This window comes from Alligator sinensis, unplaced genomic scaffold, assembly GCF_000455745.1.
Source record: "Alligator sinensis unplaced genomic scaffold, ASM45574v1 scaffold917_1, whole genome shotgun sequence".
NCBI lineage: Eukaryota > Metazoa > Chordata > Crocodylia > Alligatoridae > Alligator > Alligator sinensis.
Genome location: NW_005841988.1, coordinates 1319950 through 1339894, shown reverse-complemented (window position 1 = coordinate 1339894; position 19945 = coordinate 1319950). Strand labels below are relative to the sequence as shown.

The following is a 19945-nucleotide window of genomic DNA, read 5'->3' as shown; positions in this document are numbered from 1 at the left end:
CTAGCAAATGAGAAGTTTATTTGTTTGAAAGTCCCATCCATAACTGGCATAAATTTTCTATTTCAAATTTAATATTTATGCCTAATACTTTTGGGACATCTTGGACATTTATAAATATATCAGTACATTTTGGGTCTTAGGTGTGTAGGTTATGTTTCAAGAAAGTATGAAAGCATGTTCTTATTCATTGAAATCATAGGATGTGTGAACACTTGCTTAATGTTCAGCATATGCTTAGGTGTGCTCCTGGAAAACGATGTTCTCCATAACAAGGACTTTTGCTATACATTTTTGTAACATCCAGTGAATGACGGGGGGGGAGGGGAGCAGTTGGGATCGGAGCCCTGTGCCCGCCCCAATCCGGGCCCATTCCTCTTCCCTTCCTGCTCCTCTCCCTCCCCTGTTCCCTGCCACCTCTCCTCCCTGCTGACTGTTGTTGAGGGGCCCCTGGCTCCAAGGAGCAAACCCCCCGCTCCATCCCCTCCATTATGGCGGCACTCCGGTCCCCATCATCCCCCTCTGCCTCCCCTCTGGCCCCTCAGTCCCCACTGTTATGGTAGTGCTTTGCTATTTCTCCCTGTTTGTGTAGGGCACTCTGATTAGCTGCTGAGACAGCCAGTCAGAACGCGAATAAAGCATTATGGACCAACAAACAGACAGACTTAGGCTTTTATAATATTAGAATTTGTAGGCCATTTTATTGTTTTATGTGGCATAGCAACTTCAGTGTGAATAATAATCAGCCTTTCCTGTTATCTGTTTCTGGTACCTTAATCTGGCCCACCTCAGTAGATTCCCATTTCTGCACAATATTGTCATATGTTCTAATAGACAACCTCATTGGTAGTGTCAACAGAAAAGTTAGGGAGTTAAAGGAAACAGAGACTGAAATATTTTCATAATTTTAACTAATGGACTGTTAAATTCAGGATTGATGTCTTTATCCAAGATATGGAGTAGTTTGGTCCATTCACTGCATAAATATACTTAGCTTTAGTTGAAGTCAGGTTGAATCACTCACCAACACCACAAAAATCAGATTGTGTATGTATCAAAAATATTAAAAATAAACAAAATCAGCTTTTGGTAGGTTGAGAACATATTCAAGACACCCAGGTTTCACTGAAACCATAAAATCCTTGTGCTCCAGTACTGTAGAAATGATAAATTTGGAGTAGCAAAAAAGTTGTGATTAATACTGATTCTCAGATATCCCTGGCTGCAGAAATGATAGGGCCTACTATGGTTTCCACATTCCAATGTAGTATTACAATACTATAGTGTTATGGGGCCTGCTGGGATTTCCATATTTTATTGTACAGTATCTTTACATTGATGAAATTTTGGCCCACAGTAAGAATGAAAACATGAATGAAGAAATGTTTTTATTTCATTTTTCTTCCTGGCATCATCATTAATAGCAAATAAGGTGATTTTTTTTTTTTTGTCTTCTCAAGTCATCTCCTGATGTACACTCAAGCCACAGAAAGTCCATTCTAATGTTAGGAAACAGTCCAGCAGCTTGCTTTAAAGCTGGGCACTTGGGTTACTTTCAGATCGGTTGGGAGGAGTACTAGGACTGGTAGCTTCTAAGCTTTCTTGGAGACCTTTTACCTCCTTTCTGATGATTGCATGAATGAGGGAGACCATGATCTGCCGTATCTCATTTCAGACCTCTACTGCCATACTAGCATACTATTTTTCTGAGACTCTGTAGTCTGACCTCTAATTTTTATACACTGAATTTTAGTAGTCGTATGCAATAGAAATCAGTTTAGCATACATGAGTTATTCATTAGTGATTTCAAGTGTGGGTGTGTGGGAGGGAGAGAGAGGAGGTGTGGGAAGAGTGTGTTTGAGTTTTATTTTCTTGTATGTTTTCAGTGTCAAAACAAATATTTATTATTTTCCCACCCCCACTTATAAACAGGAATGAAGGTAGTAAAAGCCGACACCAGCATGCAGACCCTCATCAGCTTCGCCAGGAAGATTGTGATGCTGTCTGGAATGAGCTAGCGTATTTCAAAAGGGAACACAAAAAGCTATTGATTGAAAAGTGAGTTTCTTTCTCAAACAATATACACATGGAGAAACATGCTGGTGGTTTTCTGAAGTTTTTTTTCTTTGTGCCTTGAAGGCCACACAGAGGAATTCCTGACAAAATTCCAAAATTAAACCCTCTTCTACCAAAAACAGAAAGGAAAAACATCAGCTTTTTTCACCTTATCAGTGACAAGTTACAAATTTGCTAGCACTAACAGAAACTGTATTGCATGATCTAGGGATTGTGTTAATTAATGTGGCTCTCATCTGTTGGAGGTGTCGCTCTTCATTAGCCTGTATTTTACACACTGCCACGCTTCATTTTTGGAATGAGGTGGTGAGGGGATAACCTAGCCAGCCATCCTTTTTTGATCTCCTTGATACATACGCAATGCAGAATGCCTCAGCTCTCTTGGTTCCCTGCCCTGTCCTGCTAATCCCAGCTGAGCTCATTATGGTGTAGCCTTGCTGCTACTCTTGGAGCCAGAGCTGTCCAAGCTAATTACTGGTAGCAGCAGAGCTGCCTGTTAAGGGTCTGGTGTGGATCTGCTAACATGGTCCTTGGTAGTGACCTGCAAAAAGCACGAGGGACTTGCTCTCTTTCTTGCTGTGCACTGCCTGTCCTTTGGGTTTAGTGCTGATCCCTTCACACAGCTCTTTTAGCTGTAGTAAGTGTAAAACTTGGTGAAGGAAACTCTTACTTTAGAAAACATACAGTTTGCTGCTTTGATCTCATAATTCATAGACTATTAAACTCAGCCTGGGAAAGTAAGAAAACTTCCCTTTATACTAGACAAAAGGAAGTTAGTACAGTATAATTATCCTTTCCTGCTATATAACAGTTGTTTTAAGTCAGGTTGATTTTGTTGTTTAACCATCAAGATACTTATGGAGCTTCTCTTCAAACTTGGGTTAGGGCCTGTTAGCATGACCACATTAAGGAAAATACGTTTTCCCATTTAATATTTATACATATCTACTCTGTTGCACTTAGCATAAAGAAAGGCTACAATTATAATATACTTTTGTTGAAAGTTAGTTAATTTACTAGTGTGGGTGCACGGTTTATGTATCCAATATGCAATATTACCTCTGGTTTCATTGCATGCAGCTTCATATTATCTCTTTTAGTGCCTAGTATTTACAGTTGTATAACTGTTCTTCTCAGCGTACTTCTCACATTCCAGTTTTTGGTTGCTTAATGAATTTATTTTAATTTGTACAGGCAACAATCAGGAAAGGTCCCCTATATCTTGCTATAGATGCTTTTTGAGAACTTAACATGTAACTATATAGGTACTCTTGTAATCCTCAGTCAGTCACTAATCAGCATATCCAGCACAACCTGTAGCATCCCATTAACAAAAAAGTGCTAAAGATCTCCCAGCAGAGCCTTTCCATTCTTGCAAAGCCAGGGCAAGCAAAGGAACCAAGCATAGTGCATGCCCAAAAAGTTAACAAACGTGAGTGATTTCAATTTTTTGTGGAGTTAAGAAGTAAGTTGTGTGGTCTTCATAGGGAATGCCTTGCTAGCTATCCCATTTCTTATATCAGTCAGGATCTTTCACAGACCAGGACTGTCAGCATCGCACAGAGGAGGAGTTGAGCTCTTCACTATTTAAGATGTATAGATCAAAACCAATGCCTTAAGTTCTACTTAATACTTGCTAAATTGCTCCTCTGATTCCTGGAGGGTCTTTGACCTAATGGGGAGTGGTAGTATGTTTCCCTGAAGAGTTTATTTCACATTTGCAGCCAATTTTAGGCTATTTTTTTGTCAATTAAAAAAGTAAAAATTCTCATATTTTGTTTTATACAAAGCTTCCTATTATTTGTTCTGATTTCACTCAACCTCACCCAAGCAAATACCTGCTGGGACGTGCAAACTCACTAAAATAAGAAATGCAGCATTTGGTCCGGAGTGACTTCATGGTTCTGTTTATGAAGGAGCTCTTAGATTCTTTCTTGAGTTGCATGAATAAAGGACTTGTCTGCAAAGAAACTTGCACCAGTTATCTAGAAGTGTGATATTTAAAACCAATTTAATTAGTTAATCCAAAAGTTTTGTGGCCATATTTACATTCACAGAATGTATTGATTTAACTTAAATTGATTAAGAACAGGTTTCAGCTAAACCTATGCCACCCTTAAACCTAGATAAGTGTATCTACATATGATTTTTCTACTGGCTTAACTACGTTTGTTTAAAAAATGTTTTTTAAATTTAAACAAGAGAAACAAGGCCAATATGTGGATGTTAAAGATTCAAGATATTATTTAGATAAGACCTAGATCCTTTTTCTTTCTTTTTTACGTTTGGGAGTTCTCCAAATGAGGAATGATAGACAGAATGGACTTTCATCTGGAATAATGGCCTAACTGCATGTAGACCACTCTTCAGATTATTCAGGAGGTATACTGACTCCTAATTGGAGTTAGTATCTGATGATTCCACTGACTTTTTAACAGGTGCTGCTGCGTGATATGCAACTTTTAAATACTAGGACACTTGAACATATATGGACTTAGAAGTATAACTTTAGGCACCTTTTCTTTGAAAATATTGAGTGAAGTGCTTAAAATACAAGTTCTCTAGATTTATGAGGTGCAGAATGCTTGAGGTATGGAGAATATTGATGGATACTGAATCTGTATACCCATTTCTTTTGATACTGAAGCCTTGTTTAAAGCAGAAGAGACTTATGAATTTTTTTGTACTGAAATCTTTTTTTGCTAACATAATTTTTATTGACAAGGGATGTACCACAGCACAGTTTTACAGCAGATATAGTTGCTGTCCATTATGTATGTTGATCCATGTTGACCCAGTCCTGGACCTGGAATCCCATGACTTGTCTTGCCTGTGTTTGTTGTAAACTCAACCAAGTGAGAGTTCTTGTTTTATTGTGTCCTTTGTAAAGCATAGTAAATATTTACTGTGCTATCTAACACTTAATAATAATTTTAAGGCATGATTTGTAATCCCCACTGAGTGTCAGGTATTATAGTTCAAAGTGCCACATTTATCTCTGAATATCTTCTCCAGTATTGCAACTTATTACACTTCTTTTATTAGTAAAATCTGGTCATTATTGGTACCACAGTGTTCCTGTGCATGTGTTCCTATAAGTTTCTCTTGACCCACATCCTTTGAAGGGGTTAAGATTCTTCCACTGTCACTTTAAATGACTTCCATCCTAATAGGATTACTGAATAAAACTCGATGTATACAGAAAATATTTTCATTGCTTATTTTACTTGATGTTTTTATATCTTCTACAGTTCCCTTTTTTTTTTTTTTACTAAGGTAAAGTGCACTGTTTCAATCAGTGTGTCAGATGTGGATAGGAAGCCACGTTTTACAATGTTTGATTTATAGAGCCTCTTTCTTATCATCCTTTGGGATATAAAATTGATTTTGTGTAAGATTGTTTTGAACCCAGGACCACTAGATGAAAAAAATAAGCATCACTGATTCAAGTGACAATGCCAGTTTAAAGTATCATAGCTCTTAAACTAACATGGCTACTCACTAAAAGCTTGTTATCCTTAGAAAGCTGGGAATGCTTCAGCTACTGTCTTCTAAACTCCTGCCAATATTTAAGGGATTGGAGGAGAAACAAAAACTGTACTTGGAATAACTGTCTTTAAAGTACATCTTTTATCCACATTATTAAAATGTTTTTGTTGTGTTATAGAATGTTAATTTAATAAATATCTCAGTAGCCCTGCACAACTTAAACAAAAGCTAATGAGTAATGCAAGTCAATGTAGTTGCAGGTAGAATGAATATGGCCTCTTATTCGTTCCTGAGCCATGGGGGTCACTCTCTTAATGCACTGTGTGATGCTCTTCAAACACCATGTTGCTCCAGATGTTAAATGCCATTCCAGTTTTCATATTCAGGATCTGCTTGAGCCTGCTAAAGTTAAGCAGAAACGTGGAACTTGATTATTTTCTTTTCCCCTCAAGTAAAATAGAAAAGCAGCATCATACTCAAATGGACTTTAAAACTTCACTCAGGAGGATGAACCATACTGCTAGTACACAAATTAGTTTTTATTCAAGTTGTTAATTAAGTAGTATAAAACCAAAAAAAAACTTCACAGGATTAACATTTAAGAGCAACAAAATGTTGGAAAACATTAAAATACATACAACCTTTTTTTAAGTTTCAACCTTCATCATAAGTTTCTACAACTAAAAGTCTTTAGCTGACTGAATATTTTACTGATTAATCAAGTTTTACCAGTAGTATAGTTTATACTTCAAATAAATCACCAGTTATATTTCAGCCATAAACTTAATCAGCTAAATGAAGCAAATATGTTACTGTCTAGGCTAAGGTTGATTGGGAAGGTCTGATGGGACTAATGACTTTGCACTCTTAAGCCATTTTCTGGCACTCTTGTGACACGTTTTCAACAGGTGTTGCAATTATTTAATAAGTTTTGGCTACCAGACAAAATGTTCGATTCACTCTATATTTTGAAATTCTTTTGTGTAGTGTTTTTCCTAATTTAACCAGGCTTTTCTGGTACAGTGATATAGGAATCGTCTCCTGCCCATTTTTGAAAATACACATATTTCCTGTTAAGTTCCTATAAGCAGCCTAATAAGGTGTTAATGTTTCGTCACATGTGAAGGGTCTGGGTCCTGTGGGAAAAATAGTGTGTAATCATGTCCTTGAAGACACTATTGTAATATACAAAGGGACAAAATTAGGGTAGAAAAGGCAACTTTAATTCTGGTATAGTTTGGTACATTTAATAGGGAAATGGGATCTGATGCTCAAACCCAACAATTGTGCCTCCCAGTATGCCACATGTTCTCTGGTTCCCATCTTGAATCTTGCAGACAGTTTGTGCCTAAAATACAGCAGTAGTTTACACTTGTTTACCACTTTTCAATCAATAAGCTGATTTTTTTTTTTAGATTTAATGAAAGGAGGTAAAGTGACCACGTACAATTCTAAGCAATAGGTTCCATCTTTCATCATCCATCTGTAAGCTCTGAACTATATGACTGGGGCTGTTAAATTATTCCAGTCCTTAGCTGCTCTCACATCTTTCGGTTTCTAGCAATTATTAATTTGAAAATTAGCTCAGAATCACTTTTAATAAGTATAGTAGTATTCTTTGTTGTTTTTATTTTGTGACTAGATGGGGTAGATGGGAGAGTTGCTTGTAACTTCTCTCCTGAATACCAAGAATGGTAGTTAGCCATGTTAGTCTAAAGGCAGGGGATTAATTCATTCATTCACCAAGCAAATGGATATGCAAATAAGAATACAAGAACTTATGTTTCTAAATCTCAAAGCTAAGAAATAAAGATAAACAGATTAGAAAATCTGTATGGCCAAATGCTGGATTTCCTTAGTTTGCAAGCTTTTGCGTAAACTTTCTAGGTTTACAAATTTTCTTCCTGTAAAGGAATTCTGAATTATTTGAACATCCTCAAAATATAAGTACTGCTAGTACTTTTTGCTTTACTCTTTCTTTTGGCAGCATTATCCCTAGACATGTGTAATGTTTTTTGCTCTCTTTCACAATCTAGATCAAACACCTGCTCCATAGTTTACTCTGACCTCCCAGGGCTGTCAGTTGACACACAAATATACAGACCCACAAAAGAGCATATTTTGCCCTTATTGTAGGAAAGTGTTCCTGAATAATAACATTGTAAGAACAAAGGAAAGATTTTTTGTCAATGTTTTCTTTAATTACTAAAATGCTATGTTAGTGTCATGCCCATCTTGGATTTTATGGCTCCAAACAACTATTTGATAAATGAAAAAATCATTAGTAGCATAGTCATGTTTCAGTGCTATCCATTCTAAATTATGACATTTGTTTAAGGGATATTTTCCTCTGACCCTGTCAGACCCTTTAAGAAAGTGAATTTAGTCCCAGTGTGTTCTTGTAATAGAGTAAAACAGAACAGTCCTGATACCTGACTATTAAAGGAATTCACAGCATTGATCTGCAAATTAGCTTTCTTCCTTGATGAAATAATAGAGCTTCTGAACAAGTGGTTGGAGAACAAAGCAGAAAGATCCAAAGTTTGCTGTCATCCACACCTTGCATAGTTTCTTTGGAGCAACCAAAGTTATCTATGGGCTAGGCATACAAGGAGACATCCCTCTGAGGTTCAAGGATGGAAAATTGTTGTTTAAAGACCGCTCCACCATCACTGCATGGTGTAAGGAATACTTTCAGCAGCTTTTGAACCAAGATTTTAATGTCAAAGATAATGCCATCAAAGCCATTTCACAACACACCATTAACGACTGCCTTGTAGATCCACCAACCTAACAAGAGGCCTTGAAAGCCATTGAACAGATAAAGAGCAACAAAACATGTTGTCCTAATGGAATTTGTAAGGATGGTGTAAGAAAACTTTCTCACCAACTACATGCTGTTATTCTGAAAATGTGGAAATACGAACAGATTCTCAGTGACTTGAGAGATGCCAGACTTGTAACTATAATCAAGAAAGGATATAAATTGGATTGCATTGTCATTGCACTCCTGTCCAGAGCTAGGAAGATCCTTGTCTGCAAACTCCTCAGTAGACTCACTCCCCTTGCAGTAGGCAACACAGAGATTTTTACATGACCTTCATTGATCTAACTAAAGCCTTTGATTCAGTCAACAGAGAGGCCCTTATGAGATTTGGATGCCTGCCAAAATTTGTTACCATCATCAGATTTCTTCATGATGACATGACAGCAACCATCCATAGCAATGGCCCAGAAATGGACCCCTTTAGCATTAGAACTGGAGTCAAGCAAGGATGTGTGATTGCAACAACACTTTTTTCCATTTATATTGTAGCTATTCTACATCTTATTGCTGATGCACTTCCATCTGGAGTCAGCGTCCAATATTGTATGAACAGGAATCTCTTTGGCATCAACCAGCTGCATTTCATATCCAAGATAGCAATCACCTCCATTGCTGATATTCAGTACACTGACAATTGTGTTGTCTCTGCCCATTCACTCGAAGAGTTCTAAGTCACTCTTGGCTGCTTCTGTGACGCATATGAAATTCGTGGACTCTTCATGGTCTGTCAACTTCACAAAAACCAAGATGCTTTACCAACCTACCCCAAAACAACTTTTCCACATATTAACATTAGATGGCAGTCGTTGGAGAACACTGAGCATTTCACCTATCTGAATAGTCACCTTTTCCAAAAAATTAACATATGTGACTGTCTCTAGTGGGTTATGGAATAGAGAAAATCCCACACAATTTACTGATTCGTTTTGATGCACTGGCTGGGGGAGTAGTTAGCTGATTGCACGATTTCACAATGATTACACACTTAATTTATACAACACAATTTTATTTTAAAACTCTTTGCTACGTATATAACACTGCTCAGCTTTAAGAAACACCACAAACATTAAAAACACAATAATTACATATATCAGAAACAATGCTCTGAATGCACTTCCTTCCCAAACAATGCTATAAGAATTAGTGTTACAAAAACAACTACAATTACAACTAAAAGTTAAATTTGAATCAATACTGTTATTTTTCATAATATACTTACAATCCTAGAATTCCGAGAAGCCAAATACCAAAATATGGTTTCATTCCTCAGTAGTACGATTTCATGGGTTGGCCTCAGTAGTACGGTTCAATAGGCTGGCCTCAGCAATACGATTCAATGAGCTGGGCTCAGCAGTGATAGGACTACGTCCCCTTCCTTCAGTCCCTTTCAGGTGCTCCGCGGCTTCAGCGTGAACTAAGAGATTCGTGTTCACGGAGAGGTTGGATTAGGTGATCAATCTAATCCGAGTTTACACTTGCGATTCTTCCTTCGTTGTTCTGCAAGTGAAGTCACCTCCAAATTGGGACAGTAAGTTACAGGTTTTTATTGAGTGAGCTGCCGTCATTGGGCTCCTCCTACTCAACTTATCACACCTCCCAAATTTGGGCTCGGATCTTACTCAACAGAAATTACCTTTGTTGAGCATTTTAAATTATTCTTGGGGAGACTTCCATATCACTGTAAATACCCTTTTCTTAGCAATTTGGTTAAAAGGCCTTAGGCTTTGATGTCTCGGAATTCAGGATATTTGCTTTCTTTGTAAAAAACTTCTAAAGATACAATTTAAATTAAGACTTTAAGTGAAGTCAAGACATTTCGCACGTAGCTCCGAAACAATGAGCTAGATAAGGAGATAAATCCTATCTTCTTCCTGAGACTGGCTAATGGGCAACCTTTACAAACATTCAAACTATTTCATTCAATATGACAGTGACAGTATTTAACACCAAATAAAATCTGCCAGTGCTGCCATTGGATATCTCCAAACTTGTATCTTCAGTGGCCATGCTATCATGACTCAAAGCAAACTTCTTGTCTACCAGATGGTTGTTATTCATACCCTGTTGTATGTACGTCAAACCTAGACAATGTATCAGAAACACTGGAAAGCCTTGGAATGTTACTGTCAGTAATGTCTGTTGGAAATCCTTCACATCAATTGGAAGGGCAGAAGAACAAATGCCAGAGTTCTGGCTCAAGCAAATACCACCAGTCATGTTTAAACAGCACCAACTTTGTTGGCTAGGACATGTCATAAGGATGTTATAGGTGAGAGAGACTAAGGGAAAGCTGTGACCTGACAGCACCAGGATCCAATCCTTCCTCCTAAAACTGTTGGCCATGTCTGCAAGCAACCATGCAGATCTTGGATTGTCTTCTTCGGTCATCACTGAACTCACTGATGACTTTCTTATCTACTGGAAGACTGTCATCCTTGTATTGAGGGACTGGTGATGCCAACGGTTAGTGATTCTGTTTTTGTTACTTTTTTTCCAAAAGTCACTTATTTACATCTTGGTTGGGATAATTCTCTCTCCCATGTCCTGCGCTAAGCTTTGGATATTGAAGGAAATTCCCTGGAATGCCTTAGGTCTCCATATTTCCCCAAGTATCTGCTTGTTTTACAGCTACGAGTTTGAAAAGTCCTTTTCCCTCTTAATCTAAGAACCCTATCAACAACCTGTTTAGCTTTTTGTTTTTTGTACCTGACCTGGTCCCTCCCCAAAGTACTTATACTTTGGCATTCTTCACTGACCCAATCAAATTTAAGACCCATTCACCTTAAGGCCATGGCTACCTCTTGTGTTCATAGAGAAGAAGATTCCCTGATTGAATTCTGAACTCTGCTCTCACTTTCATAGGATTATAGGTCATCTTATCCAGCCTCCCACCCAGGGAAGGATCATCCCCGACTAAACCATCCCAGGCAAGTGTCTGTCTAGCCCATCAAATCTCTTGAAAATTTCCAGGGATGGAGATTCCACAGCCTCTCTAGATAGCCTCTTTCAGTGTGTTTAACTACCCTCATAGTCAGAAGGTTCTTCCTAATCTCCAGATGAAATTATCTGTTGCAGTTTGAGGCCATTGCTCCTAGTAGTGTCACCCACAGCCACAGACCTAAGTTTGTCTGTAGCCTCTTTATAGTTGTCCTTAAGGTATTTGATGATTGTTATTAAATCCCCTCTCAGATTAAGTAATCCTAGTTCTTTCATCGTTTCCTTCTAAATCCGGCATCAGAAATGATGCTCAGGGGCAATCAGCATGGATTTATTAGGGGGAGATCATGTCAGACCAACCTGATTGCCTTTTATGATCAGGTCACAAAGGCCATGGACGCAGGTGTCGCGGTGGATGTAGTCTTTCTGGACTTCAGCAAGGCCTTTGACACCGTCTCTCACCCCATCCTAATTAATAAACTAGGCGACACTGGCATAGATGCCTACACAGTCAGATGGATTGCAGATTGGCTGAAGGGTCGCACTCAGAGGGTGGTGGTGGATGGATCATACTCGACTTGGGGGGAGGTGGGTAGTGGAGTCCCCCAGGGCTCGGTCCTGGGGCCTGCGCTGTTCAATTTCTTCATCAGCGATCTTGATGCTGGGGTGGAAAGCAACCTGTTTAAATTCGCTGATGACACCAAAATTTGGGGGGAGGTGAGCACGCTAGCAGGGAGAGAGAGATTGCAGAAGGATCTGGATAGGTTACAGGGGTGGGCAAACAGGAACAGGATGTGTTTCAATACGGACAAGTGCAGGGTGCTGCACTTGGGTAGTAGGAACCAGCAGCACACTTATACGATGGGGAACTCCCTACTTGAGAGCACGGAGGCGGAAAGGGATCTTGGTGTCATTATTGACTCCAAGATGAACATGGGCCGACAATGCGAGGTCATGGTTGGCAGGGCTAACCGGACCTTGTCGTGCATCCACAGGTGCATCTCGAGTAGAGCCAGGGAGGTGATCCTCTCCCTCTATGCGACGCTGGTCAGGCCGCAGCTGGAGTATTGTGTCCAGTTCTGTGCGCCCCATTTCAGGAGGGATGTGGACAACATGGAGAGGGTCCAGAGGAGGGCCACCCGCATGATCCGGGGACAACAGGGCAGACCCTACAGTGAGAGACTGCGGGACCTGAACCTATTCAGCCTCCACAAGAGAAGGCTGAGGGGGGACCTGGTGACCGTCTATAAACTCACTAGGGGGAACCAGAAGGGTTTGGGGGAGACGCTGTTTCCCCTAGCCCCCGCTGGCATAACAAGGAGTAATGGGCACAAGTTGATGGAGAGGAGGTACAGATTGGACATCCGAAAAAACTACTTCACAGTTAGGGCGGCTAGGAGCTGGAACCAACTTCCAAGGGAGGTGGTGCTGGCCCCTACCCTGGGGGTCTTTAAGAAGAGGCTGGATGCCTACCTGGCTGGACTCATTTGAGTCCCGTTTTTGTTTTTAGGGTTTTTTGTTGTTCTCCCGCCCTGGCGGGGGGTCGGGCTAGAAGATCTATTAGGTCCCTTCCGACCCTAAAACTATGAAACTATGAAATCATGTTTTTCTGGCCTCTGATCATTTTTGTCACTCCTCTCTAATGGAATCTTTCTGGTGTCTTCACCACAGTGGAGTTACTGTTTATTCATGGCTTATGATAATTCCTGATGTACTATACAACTAGGTCAATTGGACTTCATCCACAAAAGACTTGAATTTATTTATTTTAATTTGTAATAAAAATGTCATTGATTGTTGTGATAATACAAGCAATGTTAAAATATGCATAATGATCCAGCCCCATTTTAAAAGTAGTTCAAATTAAAATATAAACAAGTATTTTTCTAGCCTCACTTTCCCATGCCATTACCTGTATCAGACACCTGGGAGATGATCAAGCTTTGGATTAAACCAGGAGGGGGCAATTATTTGGGCCGGAGGGCCACTTAAGGAGTTTTGATGAGCTGTTGAGGGCCAGGAAGGTTGGGAGGTGGGGAGATGCCAGTTGAGCCTATCTGGTCCACTGGTCCCTGCAAGGAGCCTGAGGAGGGAGGATGGCGCCCAATGATGCTCCACTGTGCTGCAGCCAGGGTTGGGCTTGGACACGCAGAGCTAAGCGTGGCCGAGCTCCATCCTCTGCCCAGCTTCCTGTTGGTGCTGTACAGTCCTGGCACCTCAGCCACCAGCAGCGAAGCCTGCACAGGACAGCATGCAGAGTAGCTGTCCTGCCCGCCCACCTACTATGGTGAGCCGCTGCTGCCTCACTCCACCAGGAAGGTTGGGGGTGGTTGCTCTAGGGGGTGGGGGGTGAGTCTCCTCCATGGCTGGCATGGACTCACCTGCTACTGGCATTGTGGTGGCAGTGGCTCATCGTGGCAGGTGGGTAGGTGGGACAGCTATTCAGCATGCTGCATCATGCCTCATCCCCTGTTGGCCCAGCTGCTAGTGGCTGCAGTGCCAGAACTGCACAGCACCAACAAGAAGTTGGGCCTGGGGGTGGGGATGGAGATGAATGCATGGGGGTGGGCGGAGGAGTCTGCATGCTATGTGGCCTGGGCCTGGCTGTGTCAGGGTAGAGCAGCATGGGACACAGCCTTCGTTCCTCAGGCTCAGTGGTGGCAGGCTGGCTGGCTGGCTGGATAGGAATCAATTGGCAATCCAGATATAGCCCGTAGGCCATATTTTGTCCACCTCTGGATTAAACACTTGAGATCAGCATTTTGCGATGTAAATAAAATAACTGTTGGATTTAGTTTGCTTTATTAACTGGATTCAGCTTATTGGTTGTTGAAAGAAAGCTAAGACCAGATGGAATGGTTGTAGATATCCAGCTAGTAGAATAAAGGTTCTTCTATCAGTTTATTTCTTAGATAAAATGATTGCACAGTAATCCAAGGACAAATGATGGAAAATGTTCTTTGCTTGGATGGTTTTGACATAGACCACCATGCACTAGAGATTCTTGCTTTTGCCATTCTTTTTATTAAGGTGTCGAGGAGTTGCAAGAGTCTATCTTTGCCACACCCCATTAATAGGTGATGAAACTTTTAGTGTTTCAGGGTAATGATTATCGATTGATAGGGAGTATTTCATTAGGTTGCACCCTCCTAGAGAAGTGATGATAGGCCACTGGTAGAGGAAGTTAGTTTGATACTGACAACTCTCAGGAAAATAAGTCCTTGAAGATTCTGAGCATGAAGGAGGGCTTAAGCTAGGATTTATGTAGTATTATTTTTAAATTACTTTTTTTTGTTAAGGCCAGATTCTAACGTGTGTGGAGGTTTTGTTTGGAGCTGTGTGGGGGCTCCCTATGGTAACTACAGAACCACTGACAATTAAAAATGATGAGTATTAGGAAATATAGTTCTAATAATAAGGCATGTTATACACAAGTTCTAGTTATATGCAGATGGTATGAGCATCTCTCATATCCTAGTAACTTGATAAGTAAGCAACTGATTGTTATAGATGATTTCTTGCTGATGCTTAGTGATAATTTGGAGTAATTTGGTTGAAAAACTGAAGCTATAGTTCACATTTTAATATGTTGCTAATCTTGGAAGTATGAAGTACTTGTGTCTTTTGAACATACCCAATAAAAGAGGTAATAACTAAAAGCTTAATACCACTCTGAAGCAAAATTTGGAATGCCCACTGATAATGGGAAGAGAGCATAAGCTATCATTGTGGGTCAAGGGTAGTACCTTTAAAAGTGAACAAAATGTCCAGCATGAGTTAGTGTAGATGGCTATTAATATATGTTTTTGTATTTTAAATAAACAAATTGGTTCCATAATGAGTATGCTCTGTGCTCTTTCTGCTCTCTGGGTATATGTTACTAGGAAAAAAAATGCCTTTCATCAGAGTATAGATAATTATTGGTAATTTATTGATGGTCCTTTTCATGGTATTTAGAACACACATCCATTGGTCTGTGAAGCAAAGTAGAGTTGATAGGGTTCTATCAGTTGTTAGTGTATGTTGGAAGTCTTCAGTGACTCCAGAATTTCTGGCTCATTGCACTGGGTTGAACTAATTAATTCTCTGTCAGCTATAAAGCTTGTAGAAGAAGCTCTCAGATATTTTTACATGCAAAAATTAAGGAGGCGCTCTAGTGTGGATGTATATTCAGAAACTGAAATGAGTAGTTTTATTTTGATCATCTTTCTATTGTTGCCATATTTTAAAAACGTTTACTTAAAACCCTCTAAAAGTCCAGAACTTGAAGTTGTAATTGGCCTAAGCCAAAAGTGATTGTCATGTAAAGGGAAATGTTCAGGTTTTTTGGTTTTTTTTTTTTTTTTTAAGTACATAAACGTTGGTTCAAGGTGGTGGATCACAGAGAAGTCATTATCTCTGAAATATGACTTCTTTTTGAAGTAATTATGTGCTAATGTCTGATTTGCTTGTCATCTCCAAACTGAATATTCTTACATATTTGTGAAATGTTATGCTGGTTACCTGTTCTTATAGAACATTGCGTTATTGCTTCAGATCTCTAGCTTTTAATCTGTTGTCCTAATTTACCCAGCAATAGTTACTTGGTTACCTTCTCTATTTTATTATTGTTGTAACTGGTCATTCTTTCTAACTTTTCAGCTTCTTGGTGCTGAGGATGATCATATCTTTCTTTCTTTGGATGGGGGAGAATTGACGTTTTAATTTGGAGAAATTGATTTGTCAGAGGATTTTATTACTATAGGAATAAAGTCATCTTGATCTCCTCCCGGAAGTATTCAGAAATCTCTTTCCTCACAACCAGAACAACTGAGAAATGATTGTAAAAATATTGCTAAGTAGACTGCATGAATCTTAAAACCAGCTGAAGGTTGGAAAGCTTTGCCATGCATTCAAATCTTCTTCTATGCTCTTGTGTTATGAATACTAGCTAGTCATACAATGTTTTGTGGTATATTTGTGAAATGTTCAACTCAACAAAAAAACCTTTTTGACATTTTTTTATTTGATTTGCAGTCATAACTAGAGTGATATATGTACTTTACTTTACAAACTTAGCTATACATTTTTAAATCATTTTTTCTGAGAAGAACCCATCTTTCCGGTAACTTAAGTGGGAGTTGGACTTGGCCTTGTGATGAGTCCTTGAGTAGTTGCCTTTGATTATCCTAACACATATCTCACAAAGCAGATGGTGTATTTTCTATCCAGTTACTATGATACTAATTGCTTTAAAAAGTGCTTTGAGAGGCACTTCCCATAAAACTAAATCTGTTCTATTTTAATATGGCTGTGCTAATATTTGAGGTCATTTTTAAATATTTTTGAATCTGTATGTCAGGCATCTATGAAATAGTTGGTGTGAAAAATAGTTAACATGCTTTGTTTCAAAGAATAATGCTAAAACTCTGAAAAGCCCAAAGGAAATGAAAATAAATAGTAAGTAGATCTTCAATCAAAGAAGAAACCAAAGTCTTGCAGTGTTTCAAAAATCATTTATACTATTTTCAAGTAAACAAAATTGACAGAAACTAGTTCATGTGAATATTACATCTAAGGGATAAGTTAGCTTATTATTAATTAGCTTCAGCATATCACAGATTTAAAAATTGTTCACCTGCTGAGTATTACCATTACAGATATAAAGCTTAGACTTTATTAAACTTCATTAAATTCAAAATTTAACTGAATGATTACTTATTAGCAATCTTGATGAAAAGAGGACAGGTATTACCAGTAATGAATCTCCTTTGCCTAAAGGTCTTCCATGGCTACAGAGTGAAACCTATTTTATGCATATGGTCAAAGAGTGTCCTGTACAGTTTTGTTTTATGTTTATTTTTTTAAAATAATGTTTAAATTAGGTAATAAAATAAAATTTTATTTTCAGTTCTACTTTTCCTATTTAATTCAGTTGGTGCATTACTGTTTAGGATTTGATCTGTGGATTTTTGACATTTGAAAGCCCTGACGCATTGTTTTTCATGTCAATATATACAATTATTATACAATTATCATGTCAATATATACAATTGTATATGTCAATATATGCAATTACCACTTTAGCTAGTAAACAATCACTTAAGCACCCTGTGCAGGGTCCATCCCCAACTTGCCTATCATGTCTTGATGATATCCAAAAGAATCAAAGGGGGGAGGTTCAGTGATGTAATAGATGACTCCCCATTGGGGTACTCATGGTTCGGTCACAGCTGACTTGGGGCTCCACCTCCCCTATACCCTGTCCACATGACAACGTTGGTATACAGATGTTATGGCCTCCAGTAGCTGCGTATCTCTGGCTCCATTCCTTCATCACGGACTAGAGGTCCATTGTCCTCTGTTGGGTCATCCCAGGGTATGATAAGGGTGTACCAGGTATCCTTTTCGCTGCCTACCTTTACCCTAATCCCAGGGCTCTCCCCTGCCCAAAAGGAGACCTTATTTCTTCACCCAGTGGATCTTAATGACGTTGTAGCCGGGCGGCTTGAATTTGTTACAGCCCAGGGGCTTGTGTTTTGTTTGTTGTTGTATAACACTGGTGGTTTGGGTGAGGCTATTAGGAGATGGAGGAGGCCTCATAGGGGGCCCACGGCCGTGTGGGGTCCCCGGCACCAGAGAGCACGCAGCATTTGGGATGCACAGACCCCAGCACCAGAGGGAGCACAGCACTTTGCAGGGCTGTGGAAAGCCCAGGCGCCAGTGAGGCGCTGAGCGAGACAGGGATGTGGAGAGTCCAGGGAGGACAAGGGGGCCAAATTGCAACAAGGCCCAGACCAAACAACATCGGTACCATCTGCGAGGCTTGGGGCATGGTAAAGGGGTGGTTGGAGCCACGCATAGCCCATAAGGCTAGGGTGCCCCAAAACACCCGTTGTGACATCTGTTTTGGAGCGGGACCCACCAGGGGTCTGGAAACCCACGGGGTCCAGAGAGTCAATCAAGACCGTGTCCAAGACGACTGAAAGGCAGCCTCTCTATCAATCATTCAATCGAAGACGTGGCGGGGGAGAATAGAGGGTGCCCTTTGGGCCAACTTGGCACGGGAAGGGGGCTTTGGGGGGATCATGGCCATCCTGCAGGACCCCATCCCATGATCGTGAGTCACCATGGTCCCTTCATACTCTCTGCCCTTTCCCCTCAGGGATAGGCAGGGGACTCAGAGTCAGCTCAGCCCTGTCAGCTGATATGGCTCTAAGCTGCAGGGGTGCACCATGCCCAGTATAAAACCCCTGAGCCATAGGAATCAGGGCAGCCATGATCACCAGGGTCCAGGGGTTTCTCACACCCCTAAACTCTAGGGATCACAGCTACCATGATCCCTAGGGCTTGGGTGTGTGAAATCCCTGGACCCTGGGGTATACTGTTGCCCTAATCTCAAGGGTTGGGGGGTGTAGGTAACCCCCAGATCCTGGGAATAGTGGCTGTTGTGTTCCCTAGGGCTCCAGAGTACTGTAAACCTCTGGGGCCAGAGGATCACAGTGATCTTACAGCCCCATGGGTTTCCTACACACCCAGGGTGAGGGGATTGACTTTTGGCATTTCTCCAGCCTCAGGGTTTTTTCCACACCCATGGGGCAAGGGGCACTGCTGTGCAGGCGATCCTCTGTCCCTGGGGGTGTGTGGGGTGCTCCTGTGTCTGAGAGCCCTTCACCAAGGGTATGTGGGGTTCACACCTGCAGAAACTTCCTTCTTTCCAGTTCAGGGGGAGCCAGGGATTGGGCTCCCCCTGTACTGGCAGTAAGGCACAGTGGGATGTAATGTATTTAGTCATGCCTTCTGCCATGCACGTGTGGCATGGTATATCAAATCCTTTTGGGTGTTTACCTGCACATGCAGAAGAGGGTCTCACTTATAAAAACATGACGAATTTGAAATGTTTCGGAAGAACAGTTTCTACAGAGTTGTGAGTCTATTAGAGCTCCATAACCTGGAAGTTATCCTTAACTTTTCCTTTTCCTTTTTACTAGTCAGATACACATCTTGCCATTTTTCCCTCAGAACATTTGTAAATTCCAGTCAATTCCTGATCTCATAGCCACAACCCCCTTTTATTCTATGATGATATTTTCATTTTTTATCATGGCAAACTTCTGCTTGTCCTCCCTGATACCTCAATTGCCACCTTCAGTCAATTTTTCCCCTTGCCTGATGTTTTTACCATGTAACCTCTTCCATTTTTTCAATTGTTTCATTGACTTCCCCTTTTTTCTGCCATATCAAGTTCAAATATAGTGGCTCTTCTGCAAGACAAATCACAGCTCTGCCCCTTTATATTATCTTACTCATTCCTTTTTTCTGATAATTCCCCCTATGTATTTTTATTTCCTTTTGATGCCCTGTGACAGGGTTCCAGCCCCACGCCTGTCTAACAGAGGCCTGACTGTCTGTCTCTGGGCTACTCACCCACCTATCTCGCCTGCCACACCTTGATGGAACAATAATTATGATGGTACTCAGGTGGGAGGCTGCCCATTTAATACCCCAATGCTAGGGGTCACTATCCACTGCTCTAAACCTCCCCTACACGGTGGCCCACACCTCGCAGATGGTATAAATGTCAACCAATGCCCTAGGGTGTTGGGTTGGCTCGCTCTCTGTTGCTGTGCCTCTTGGCA

At 40.5% G+C, this 19945-nt stretch overlaps 1 protein-coding gene across 1 annotated transcript in view; it reads left to right on the top strand.

Annotated features, from left to right (window-relative positions):
* CNTLN (centlein) overlaps positions 1-19945 on the top strand; it is a 383712-nt gene that overhangs the window by 207825 nt on the left and 155942 nt on the right. Inside the window, 1 exon segment of the mRNA XM_025201267.1 lies at positions 1931-2056. Within this exon segment, the coding sequence (XP_025057052.1) occupies positions 1931-2056 (126 nt within the window).